At 34.6% G+C, this 13485-nt stretch overlaps 1 protein-coding gene across 2 annotated transcripts; it reads right to left on the bottom strand.

The window, feature by feature from the left end:
- Positions 1 to 1621: 1621 nt before the first annotated feature.
- On the bottom strand, positions 1622 to 5873 carry LOC120067782 (oxidation resistance protein 1-like). 2 transcript variants are annotated; one of them, XM_039019364.1, is made up of 8 exons: positions 5459 to 5873; positions 4337 to 4815; positions 4160 to 4232; positions 4002 to 4082; positions 3542 to 3605; positions 2290 to 2377; positions 2117 to 2201; positions 1622 to 1868 (listed from the first exon to the last, which is right to left on the bottom strand). In XM_039019364.1, the coding sequence occupies exons 1-8, from the start codon at positions 5561 to 5563 to the stop codon at positions 1830 to 1832; spliced, it is 1014 nt and encodes a 337-aa protein (XP_038875292.1). In that variant the 5' UTR covers positions 5564 to 5873; the 3' UTR covers positions 1622 to 1829. The 2 variants fall into 2 exon arrangements, with proteins under 2 accessions (XP_038875292.1, XP_038875293.1); XM_039019365.1 differs by having other exon boundaries at positions 4337 to 4810.
- Positions 5874 to 13485: the final 7612 nt, after the last annotated feature.

Raw genomic sequence — 13485 nt, 5'->3', positions numbered from 1 at the left:
CAAATTACAGAACACCTACAAAGGCTGTCTTACTTTTTAAATGCCCCTATAATGTCAGGATTTGGTTTAGCAAGTTCTACATATTCTTGTTCAATTGCCCCCCTCCGTCGCTCTCCTTCTAAATAATGACATGGGTACTTTGACAGAAGATTATTCAAGGCATCCAAAAATCATATCAAATGACCTTAATTGGTGGATAAGGCTTTCAAACTAACGAGAGAATCCCATTTTGAAAGGGCACCTTATCAAGTATACTTGTGTGAATCATTGTGAAGTGAATATATTCAACTCTTTTAAGTTTATGGCCCTTGGCCCTTTTTTTATTTTTGGCTCTCTTCACTGATATACCCAAACAAACTTGCAGCTACTTTTTCCATAACTGCAAGCTTGTCATATCCAACTGTCTCCCCTGTTTCTCTCTCTCTCTTTATCTTGTTTAGGAAGAAGGGGAGTGGGGGCATCCATTCGGCTTAATTTTCATTTTTCATTTTTTTTTTTTTTGGTATCCGAAAGTGTTCAGGCCAGCTTATGCGCACCTCAACTAATCTTACAGACGGCTTAATTTTCACTTGTGACCAGGATTTCTATTAGCATGCACACAATAGGATCAATAAATAAAAGACAGTAGATATTGGTTCAATATGATGAAGAGAGGAGAGAGCTCTTACCTGTCCATCTGCTATTGGCAAGTGGTGAAAGTAATAAACTGCACATTGACAATTTAATTTATGAAATGTAGCCTGATAACAAGAATGAATTTGTACCATAGCGTGTCAAGCATACTGAGAATCTACCATCAACAATCCAGGGAATCAAAACCCAAGAAACACATTGATCCATGAGTGTAACTAAACCAAAATCTCACGAGAAGAAACCAATAATGTCTAAGCCTCTAGATAAAACAACCAAAGCCTTAAATTAACACACATCATTCTAAGAATCCAGAAAATACTTGCTATGATAAATGAAAATACTCAAAGCTCTCTCTCGCTCATTCATATGGAGGGAATCCTCAAATTAGAGGGATCCAACTTCACAAGAGGGGTCACCGTCTTATGTCTTTTTCCTCCTAAAAGGAGTAAAAAAAAACTTCAATTCTTACAAGTTTCCCATTCTCTCCTCCAAGAAGCAAGAGGGAGCTTCCTCCTGGGAAGAGAACTCGTTGAGTTTGTAGTTCGACGTCAAAGCCAGTCAGGTTAGAAAAAAACCTCATTGAAATAAGAGGCTCAATCGAAGGTCTAAGGTAAACAAAGTAACCTGCCACCTAAAACTGAGGATTATGGACTCCTAAACCTGAGTAGTCTTCTAAAGAGATGCCTACATCACAGTTTGATTTGATAACTAATAAAATTTGCTCACGTCAAGTTAATTCCTGAGCTTTCTAAATTTCTTCTTTTTCATTATTTGCTGCATTGCTAATGAGAACCAAGTGAAACGGATGCCTATCAATGTTCATTAAGGGGTAACTAGAAACGTCAGTACTATGTTCTGATCGATACTCAATAAGAAGCATAAAATTTCATCAGTCAAATTAACTAATTCTTGACATTATGGTCTACGCTTGGAACTGACAACTGACTGGCGATTAAGTGTAATCAACAGTGCAATAAGAAATAATTGCTAATCTGATACATCGATGAATTATATTACACCAAAAAGTTAAGGGGATGAATTATATTACACCAAAAAGTTAAGGGCTTCTTTTAAATGATAGATAGTTTAAATTGAATAATCAATAAAATAGTTAAAAGAACAGAACGGAGAATGAATAATATAATCACAAATAATTAAATATAATCACAAACTTGGAAAGGAATTACAACAAGTCTTCAGGTCAAGTATCTTGACGCATGTGCAAAACCCCACAACTGCAAGAACCACAAAAGCTAATGTAAAAGCCAGCACTTTCACTTTAAATTACTAAAGGTATAGAGGAATAAGGCACGTGCATAGCAATGGCCAATAGAATACCGTACTGCGTCACATAAAGCACATGATATAATGAAAGGTGACTTATTGAGCACCAGATCTCCCGTCGAATTTTACAATATTTTTAAATGATGAATCTTTAATTGGTGGATATTCGAGCTATGCATGTTTGGGAATTTAATTTTACCTCGACATTTTTTAGCTCAAACTCTGGGTTATGTGCCAAGCATAAGCTACCAAATGTGTCACATGGTCCGCTAGTTCCACTTAACCTTGTTACATGAAAGAAAACATTTTAGTCAATTCTCCGTATAGCAAGAATGGTGGACAAAAGTTCCAAGGAAAAACCAAGTAACTCACAAGTCACCATCCAAACATAACGCGAAGCTACCACCGCCTCCAAGTGCCAGTAAATCGTTCAAGCAAATATAATAATAGTGGTTGGCTCCTGCATCAATGCCACAGACAAAAAGAAAAGAATTATAGCCTCTTTTTTTTTGGGTGGGGGGGGTGTGGGGGTGATTGGCTGGGAAGAGATAGAAAACAAATAATGAGAAAACCCAAAGGGGAGCATGCAATGTATCAAACTCCACCCCCTTCCCTCGGACTAAATTTTCAAAAGGGAGGGGAATTCACAAAGAAACTCTTCCTCTATTATAGAACAGCAAAGCAAAATCAACTACTCATCAGAGCATGGCAATGTCCACTTGGAGCCCAACTAACTCTAAAAGCAAATTAAGACATCCATTTAATATGATTCAAATCATTTGACACTTGTTTTTAGAGAATCCACCATTGAGGCCCAATACCATAGACAAGGTCCTTTGGACAAAGTTGATGATAATCCTCTCACGAGCAGCAAAAATACAAGAGAAAAATCCTCGAGAATTCAAAAGAGACAAATACGACTATCACTATATCCCAAGTGAAGACAAACTCCTTGTCTGATAAAGCAAGGACATATCGACAGTCTCCTTAACAGAAAAGTCTCACCTCAGATGAAAATACAAGAAAGAAGCCCTCTCACATAGAGAAAATAGAAGAAATGCATGCCGCTTTTGTGGAAGAAATGTAATAAAAGCAAGGGAAACGAAAAATGGAGACTGAATTTCCTCAACATTGATATATTCATATACATCCACAAACAAAGGAACACGTATATAGATGAGGTAAATTGATTATAAGCTAACTAATATATCAAAGGGATAGTTGCAAATATAGCAACCAGAACCAAAGTATTAGCAGATATAGCATAATGTAAAAAGATTTACAAATATGGCAAAATTTAGATAGTCCATCAGTGATAGATCATATCGTTGGTAGGAGTCTACCTATGATAAACCATATCACTGGTAAGAGTCTATCAGCAATAGAAGTCTACCACTGATAGACTTTGTTATATTTGCAATTTTTTTAAAATGCTTTATACATTTGGTTACTATCCCTGAAAATGTTACTCATTGCAATTACCCTATATCAAAATCTAGAATTCACCGAAGAGAACTTTCATAAATTGAAGACATGAGCAACAGATAATATAAGACTGATATTTAACATGACAGTGAATCCTCCAATAACAAACACGTGTGGCAAGCAAAAACAGAATATTCACCAGTTGCTCGGAAAAGCCTTGGGTCACCATATTTCGTTGTAAAAACAAATGTCTGGTGTGTTCCCTATCAAATACACAACCATAAAAATTAGATTATAGTTGCAATATAATGGATAAAGAAATAGAGGCCTATGTAGTTCATAATAATTTCAATTTACAGATTAGCTTACATTAATTCCGGAGCAATAAACTATTGTGAAAAGAAGCCATATTCACCACAGAATTCTTATGAATATAACTTTCTATTTCTTTTCTTTTTATGGCCAAAGACAACATAAGTTTAATAGTTAATATTAACCTATTGAAAGTGAACTTGAAACTGGGAAGAACTTTATAATTTAATATGAAGCAACTAAAAGAACTTCTAAAAGTCAATTGCCTTCCCTTTCCCCAGGATAAAAATTGCTATCAGTTTGCTACCATTAAGAAGGGATGGGAGTTACAAGAAAAAGGCACCAACTTGATATTTTCTTTTGGCTGTAGGCTTCAACGGGCATTCTAGAAGACCACCAAATATAGCACCTCGAGTATCTCCAACAATCTAGATCAAATAACTACAGTTTTAGCATTTAAAAGCTCCACCATCAGTGAAATAAATACAGTCATCAGACAGCATACCAGTAAACAAGGGCCAGGAAGATTGTGGCTGTTGCGAATAAGAGTTTGAAGAGATATACCATGCTTCATCGTACTGCCCTTCATTTGAAATGTAACGAATTGGAATCACAGATCAAATAAAAAATTAAAAAAGTTAATTCATTACGGGTTAAACCTATAATATTTCAGCTAAACTACCTGTACAGTAAGACCCATTTGCACCCTTTCACAATGTTGGGTAGACAACATCCGAGGAATTCATACAAGTCTGAAGTGATAAAAGCCGACTCGTCCATGAGGTCTGATAAAGGATTTCTTGGAGTGGATTGCTCCATAGCTTCTTCAAATCCATCTGAACTACAAGTGCTCTTTCGGGATGCTGAGTCATAATCAACTCCTAGTTTATTCAGTTTTACCTCCTCGTATGCTGAACCACAATCCTTATTTTCACCCTGATTACTAGGTATTTCTTCCTCCTTGCATAGTATACTACATTCTAAACGAGTATCTGAGCCTTCCTCCTGGAAATCATTGTTTGCATCACAATATCGAACTGAGGGAGATTGAACTGCATCACTGTCTTGACGAGAACCGGAAGGTTTAGATCCATGTATGGAAGGGATTACTAAGGATAAATATGAAGACAATGATTTTCTTCCTTTCGATTTTGGCCTGGCCTACATAATTGAAACCATGTCACAAGCCAGTAAGCAATTAAATCCACAAATGAATCCATCAGAGAAAAGAGAAAGCATAAAGATTGAAACCTTAGCTCATATACTAGTTTTTCCCATCAAGCAGTTCTAAACCCCAATATTAGGGAGTGGATGAACTGAAGTAACTAAGCCTACGCCATATAATTGCAAGTTACAATTACAACACAAAACTTCTGCTCTTGTTAATCTCAGCCTCAGGCCTATTACCTTATCAAGTACCCAAGCCATTGCAATTCAAAAAAAAAAAAAATAAATAAAGAAAACCAAAAAACTACTAGTACTAAAAGATGTAAACAAATGTGAATCAAAACCCAAGAACACTTATATGAAACCTAATTCAGGCCCTAAATACCTCAACCATAATCCCTCCTCAGTCTTATATCTCGTTTCCTATCAGTACTTGCCAAAGAATACCCAAACATTATGGTCTGTGGCAGATATTTTTTTAAAACCCTATATGAAATCATTAATCCCATATCCAAATACCCACAAAAAACGCACAATGCCTAATCAAACAATCTCTAAAAAGCACACAAATCCTTCCAGTATATCATTGAAGCCAAAAACACCATAAATCGAACAAACAGAAGACAAAAACAAGAACCTGAGCATGAGGATCAGGCGCCCACGGTTTAGGGGATTCGGAGGTAGTGGAATTAGAGAAGAGGCCGGAGAACCTCTCGGAGACTTTCTCCTTCAGAGCATACATTTGGTTGGGTGCAAGAAAAAGAAAGAAATGAAAAGGAAAAAAGAGTAATTGAATAATGATTCAAAGTGGGGTTTATTCTTCAACCTTCACGGTTCTGGGTGTTCTTCAATCTTTGGGAATGGGTTCCCCCAAGGCCATGATTGAAGAAACCAAACAGAAAAGAAGGTACGAAGGCGGTGGCGTGTGGCGATGAATCACAATCAAAATCAACAAAGAAATTGAGGAAATTAGAAATGTGGAGATGTGATCTTCTCTGTCAAAGATTTTCCCACTCGCCTTTTGGCGCTGATTTTGAAACTTCCTTTCCAGTTGGCTTTCGCATGTTCCATTTTAGGATCCTAACTTTTTTATTTATTTTTTGGGTTTTTCAAAAATTAAAAAGAGAAAAATAAAAAAAAATATTTACACAAAATAGTAAAATTTTAATCTTCTTTGATAGTGACCGATAGATGTATACCAATGCTAGAAACCGATAGAAGTCTATCGCTCTATCAGCGTCTATAAGTATTTTTTCTATTTCTATAAATAATTTGACATTTTTCTATCTTTGAAAATTTTTCATTTTTTTATATATAAATATTTTGTTAAATTATCGTTAATACCTAGTGAACTTCGTATTTTTTTCAAACACATCTTGACATTTGAAAACAACTTTCATAAATGTTTTAAATGGTTAACTTAAGTTTGAAATAAGAGAGAGGATCGAAACAATGAGATTGGTTTAGTAGTATTGGCATGCACTCCGATCCAAGAGATTAGAAGACGAAGAGTAGTCCACCTATCACCTGAGACCCCTTGGTTTTTCCAACGTGAGATTCTCAACACAATCCCCTACCCCCATAATTGTTATACTAAAAAAAATGGAATTTTCCTAAATATTATCCTTTAACTTGTCAAGTAGTATCAATATTTATTCTAAACTTTTAGTTTCATCAAAATGTACCTCAAATTTAGAAGAGAGTTGCACTCTTAATTCTATTAAAATTTGTTGCAATTTATAATCATTATAAGTTTTTTTATATCTATAAATCTATTAAAATATATTTTAATATGTGGGGGCGGGGGGAATGGTATATATAAAACTAAATATACTAGCAAACTAATTACATCTCAATTACTAGAAACAATACACTTAATGTATATTTAAACTCAAACGAAATTCCGATGGTATGACAATGCTTAGATATGAAAAAAAACCAAAAACTTGAAAGAACATCAAAATCTTTGGAGACTCAAACCGTGGTTGATGCACACTTCTAATAAGTGTTGTCCTAAAGACAATTATTCGCATGCACGGACTGCAAGCAGACTACAGCGATCATCTCAACAGGATACAACGACTAACTCCAATAGAACTGCAACCTCCAACTACTCGGATATGGCAGAACTCTTTGATACTTACTTTCAACTCAACTCAAGAACAAAAGAAAGAAAGAAAGAAATGAAAGTACTCTTCACTTTGGAGTGGGATACTACAAATGAAGAACCAAGTTTCTATTTATGGCCTAGCAACTTATTAACTCTCCAAAATACAAAATAAAATCAATATAAAAATTGAAACATTTGTCGATTTTAACTCAATTGAGTTGTTATTTGTTAAAAATCAAAATAATTCATTCAATTTGAAGAAATTACAAATTTAACTTTCGCACATGTTAAGTTTGTACATGAAACATCATTTTAATTGGAAATTTCAATCCAATTTGAAAGTTTCTAAACAATGAATTTAATCTACACAATTATATTCAATTTTATGTTTCGAAACATACATACATACATATACATACATACATACATACATACATACATACATACATACATACATACATACATACATACATACATACATATACATACATACATACATACATACATAGATGTGTGTATGTGTATGTGTGTGTGTGTATACAAATACATACATACATACATACATACATGTAATTCCTCACATGAAAGAAAGTGGAAAAAATCAAACAAAAACCATTGAGAGCAAACGTACCAAGTTATGCATCAAGAGAGGTGTCTTCTGGAATTGAACCTTCCTTAGTGAATATCCATCAAATTTACCGAAGAAATAATGAGACTAAACTCTAGAACTATCCTTCTCATTGGTGAATTGAGACAACAGATATCACACACAACTCATCTTGTATCTTTGAGTTCTATACATTTGTGTCCATTTTGGTCCTAGACAAAATCTTAAATTCACAAGAGCTTTAGAGAACATAAGTCATTTGAAAAATTTTCATAGAAGTGACCCCATTTCTACTCTCATATAGGTAATATTTATTAAGAGCATCCTATCACTACTCCTCCTGTGAAAGAAGATATCAATAAAACCTAAACATCAATAGATCGCACACTTTAGAACATCATAGAAATGGAAAGAAACTATAAGTTTCTTAGTGTGTCAACTATGAATTATCCAATTAGTTTGTCTATTGAACCTAGATCTTAGGAACTCTAGTAAACTAGGTTAGGTTACCACTAGATAGCTCATTTCATAGGCTTTAGCCCCATTTCCCTCGATGTATATGTGATTTGCTCTCTTGACAATCATTTCTTTAAAGGATCTACAATATTCTCTTTCGAATTCACATAATCAATCGAAATTATTCCGTTAGAGAGTAATTGCCTTATTGAATTATGCATGTGTCTAATATTTTGTGATTTGCCATTATAGACAGTATTCTTGGCTCTCATAGAATCACTAAATTGCCCAATACATATTGTTAGATTTTATGCCCTAAAACTCATAGATAGTAAACGTTATTAGTTGACCATCATCAATAAAGAGTTATAGATGTTAAATCAATAAATGTTATTATTTGTGTTGCTTGTCTATTTTTGTCTTAATAACCTTAAACCTAATAGACTAACATCCAAGGTTGTCTTATGAGTCTTGAATTGTATGTAAAGACATACAAGGATCAATGTTCAAGATACAGCCTGAAGAGTCTATAGTATAGGGATAAGTTTGGGTACCTTATCCTGGTAACACTATGAATACGACCCACTTTGTATTTGATACAAATGCAATGATCCAACACGTTTATGTAGTTGACATGCGAATGAGGTTATCCTTGTTGGGATTAGTGTCCTAATTCTCCCAGAGTCTCGTTGTTTTGTAAAGATACATATTGTTCAATGAATAAAATAAGTGTTATTTAATTCTGGCATTTACTCATATCCAATAAACAAAGCTCCTTGGTTATTTTAGTGAACTTAAACATGTATATGTGATATACAAGTGGATCATGGCTTAAGTGATAATCTAAATAGGTCTGTAGTATAAGGATTAAGGTGGGATACCTGATCCTTGTGACACTACGGATATGGCTCACTTTGTAGAGGTTTGCAAGTGTTATAAACTACTACGGATGGTAGATCCTAACCATTCATATGGTGACGTGGAGCGGGGGTGTCCTATACAAAGAGTTTGTATAAGACCTGAACCACGAGATGACTAGACTCTGTATATAACGTCGTTGATACTAGAGACTTGCATCTCACCTAAACGACCATAGGTGACACGACCTCAATCCTGAGTGTTTTGGGAACTCCTATCTTTGAGGGCGGTCCTTTGATTAGTATGGATGAAAGTGGCCAGATTGTCAACTCAACATGCCTACCTTTTTGGGGACTTTTCTCATCTGGGAACAGGGAACTCAATCCACAAAATGGAATTCACTCTTTTCCTGAAGTAGGGATAAGTAGAGAGATTGCCCCCTTAAGGGCTGATTCCGGGGCTTGAACATAGTGGCCACAACTTCTCTTTGGAAGAGAAGACTCAGTCATAGTAGAACTATGACTTATGTTCATTAGAGGGATCAGTGATACTTAAGAAGACAGATGTAACTACAGGGGCATAACGGTTATTGGCCCAGCTGTACTTACGAGCGATCTGTGAAGAGTTATCGCACTGCTGATTGGTTAAGAACTATGACTTATGTTCATTAGAGGGATCAGTGGTACTTAAGAAGACAGATGTAACTACAGGGGCATAACGGTTATTGGCCCAACTGTACTTACGAGCGATCTGTGAAGAGTTATCGCACTGCTGATTGGATAAGATGGACACATAATATATATGTGGTAAGGAGAGTTCAACTGTCGATCTTTAGTGGAGTGACTGGCAGTTAACGGATGGTGGATCCCGTGACTAAAGAGTTTAGTCAGTTATTCACGTACCGTTGGAGCTTCGAGCTACAGGTCTATGAGATCCCCTTGGTAGCTCAATGGATTCAGTTAAGGATAAATTCTTGGTGTTGATTTGAAATGTTCAAATTGACAAGAGGTTTTTTAATTATATATTATATAATCGATATGATGTATAAGATACATCTAGTAGAGGATTGACGTAAATGAGATTTACATTAAGTACCATGGAATAGGAAAAGAACTATGGTTTATATGTTTCATGAGATGAAATATTAAAACTATAGGTTATAAATATAGTATGATAAGTTGGTTATCATATGTTTATAATAATATTAATTATTGGATAGTTAATTATTTTTCTTTTAAATAACCAAAGTAGTGGGTGGTTATTGAATCATGGTAATCGTGAGGTTAAAAGGAAATTGATTTTCCTATTTTGAAATGAGATTTTACAAAAGTTTGAAAAAGTTTTGAGTTTTCTCTCCGCACAAAAGAAACTCACAGGGTCGTCAAGTAAATACGAATTTACTAAACGGCGGCTGGGCGAGTTAAACGATTATGTAGAGTAAAGCTAAACGATCGTGCAATATTTACTAAATGATCGCATAGTTTTGCTAGACGATTGTTGGCCCAAGGTAAACGATTGTGTAGTATCTGTAGGCGACAGACTGAGCTAAACAATAGACTAAATGATCACATGGCTTTTGCTAGACAATCGCATAGCTTTATCTAAATGATTGGACATCGACCTATACGATAGGTCTTCGCCTTCTCCCACTTGCCCAATCGTGTACGCGATCGGTGTTTCCTCCTTCGTCTACCTCATACGAAGTCCAAATATAGCCCACCCTTTAGATTTTCACACCGAGAATACCAAGGTCGCCTTGTTGTTGGTGTCAGACTCAACTTGACACCGTCGAGGTTTTCTAAAGGCTGTTCGTGGTGCTGTGGAGGTTGTTCGTGTTGCAGAGGAGTTCGTGACCGAGGAGAACGTTGAGGACGAGCGCAAAGTGTTTGTGCTGCTGTGTTGCGGTCATGTAGTTCAGGCATTCGAGGTTGCTGTTGTTCGAGTGATCAGAGTGCGCAACGGAGCATGGAGACACATCTTCATATGTGCGTAGAGTTGCTTTCTATGCATTGTAGTTTTTCATGTTGTAATTTCTCTATATGAATTGTATAACCGCTTGTTTAAAGTCGATTGTAAATATATGTTCATTCATGATTGTAGTTTGGAATAGTCTTGTTCCGCTGCTCATGGAAATCTCAGAATCCGATTTCCTTCAATCCTATGCAATGAATTTTCATAAGACCGGATCGCGAAATAGTAACCATTAGATGTAACACCGTTAACTAGTTAGGTTACTATTTCAATAATGACCTAGGCAACTTAGTCTTAATCCTAAGTATATTATGAACTTATGATCACGGGGGATTGTCCTTTGATTTATATGGGAGAAGGTGGCCAGTTCACCGATCCAAGATGCCTACCATTTTGGGGACAAGACCGAGTGGATATTGGGAACATAATAATACAAGATGGAATTCACTCCTTCCCATCTTAAAGGTAAGTAGATGAAAGTGGTATCTTTGAGACTTGAACAAAGGTTCTACCCTCTCATTAGCTCGAGAGGGGTTTCTATTTATTGGTTGAACCATAAATAGGTTGTTCATTAGAGGAGCATTGGTACTTAAGAATCAAAAGTAATCCAAGGGTAAAATGGTAATTTAATCCAGTTGGAGTTACAAATACTCGTGAAGGACTAACTTTCTATTATTGGTCTATATTTGTGGACATAGAAATATATTCATAGTGAGAAGAGTGCAACTGTGGGTCTTTAGTGGAGTGTACCCACAATTAACAAGTATTAATTAATTTGGTCAATGAGTTTAGCCAATTAATTTCATATCTTTGGAGCTTTTAATCTAAAGGTCCACTAAGTCCCATTGTTAACTCACTAGAGAATATTTAAGAGGGATGATTTGAATTGTTCAAATTAATTTGATGAAACCATATGTTAATGTGATTAATATATAATTTATTATGGATATAGTCTATAATTTAAATTAAATTGGAAAGTAATATTTGAATAATATTCAATTAATTAATTCAGTGAATTCAATTCACAAAGAAATAATTAATAAAGAGGTATTACACATATACATACGATGTTTATGATAATTAAATACATATACATTAAATTAAATTTAATATATAAATAGTTATTTAATTGATGTGCAAATTAAATTAAATAAGTATTATTTATTTGAGCTAATTAATTAAATAAGTATTAATTAATTAATTAATTGTGAAAAAAAGGAAATAGAAAAAGGATTAGAAAAATGGCTTGGTTCTTCTCTATATAAAGACTCTCCTATGGCCCCTTTGGGAAAAACAAATACTAACAATATACAACAGTGTTATTGTGTAAAATTTTCCCTAAGCCACAAAGAGAATCTTCTATACTCTCCAAACCCTTTTCTCCTATCTCTCTCCTAATAGTTGGATACCACTTATCCCTCTATTGAAATCCTAGAGAATAACAAGGTTACTCTCGTGGTAGTGTTCGAGATTGTTCAAGAAATCGTTCGTGATCAAGATCATTGGAGGAATCGTTCATTGGAACTTAAAGAGAATTATTCATAAAGATTAGGAATCTACAAATGTAAAAATGATTCTAATCTTTTCCCAAAGCATGCTAATTTACATATTTATATTTTGTTTCAGTATAATGAATCTGTTTATGTAAAAATCGAATTGCGGGATGCAAGGTGTTCTCACACAAACGCTTCCAATGCGGAATTTGATTCCTTCAAATACATGTTACACTTACAGGCTTTAGCCACAATCTAATATCTCCAAGAAAATTTCAGAGCCATTCAACTTCTTCTCTTGCTTTATCAAGAGCTATAAACTCGTATTCCATAGTAGAACATGCCATACACGTCTGTTTGAATATTTCCACGATATAGTTGTTTCACCTAAGGTAAAAATATACCCATTGGTTAATTTAGTCTCCATGCTATCAGAAATCCAATTAGCATCATTAAATCCTTCCAATATATGTAGATACCTCATATAATGCAATCTATAGTTTAGAGTGTAATTCAAGTACCTTAGAACTATGACTAACACATTCTGATGATCATGCCCAGGGTTACTGGTGTATCTTGCTAACCTTCTTACTGAATATGCAATATCAAGTCTTGTACAATTCATTATGTACATTAAGCTACCAATAACTCTAGAATATTCTAGAGAAGATACACCTTCATCATTATTTTTTTCAACTTACAATTTGGATCAAATGGAGTAACAACAGGCTTAAACCCAAAATGATCAAATTTTCTTAGCACATTCTCTATATAGTGAGATTGAGAAAGTATGTATCCACTTGGATTTTTTGTTATCTAAATTCCAAGGATAACATCAGCATGACCAAGGTCTTTCATATCAAAGTTGGATTTCAACAACCTTTTATGGAATCAATGACACTTCTATTTGTGTCTATTGTTAATATATCATCCACGTACAAACAAACAATGACATATTCTTGTTTATGGTTTTAACATAGACACATTTATCACACTCGTTTATCTTAAATCCACTTGATAACATAGTGTGATCAAACATTTCATGTTATTATTTAGGTGCTCGTTTCAACCCATAAAGAGACTTAACAAGTTTATAAATTTTGTCTTTAAGTCATTTAACAACCCTTCAAGTTGTTCCATATAAATTTCTTCATCTAAATATCCATTTA

This window comes from Benincasa hispida, chromosome 12 (assembly GCF_009727055.1).
Source record: "Benincasa hispida cultivar B227 chromosome 12, ASM972705v1, whole genome shotgun sequence".
In the NCBI taxonomy this organism is placed as follows: Eukaryota; Viridiplantae; Streptophyta; class Magnoliopsida; order Cucurbitales; family Cucurbitaceae; genus Benincasa; species Benincasa hispida.
Note: the sequence above shows the minus strand (reverse complement) of the source record. Positions and strands in the feature narration are given on the sequence as shown.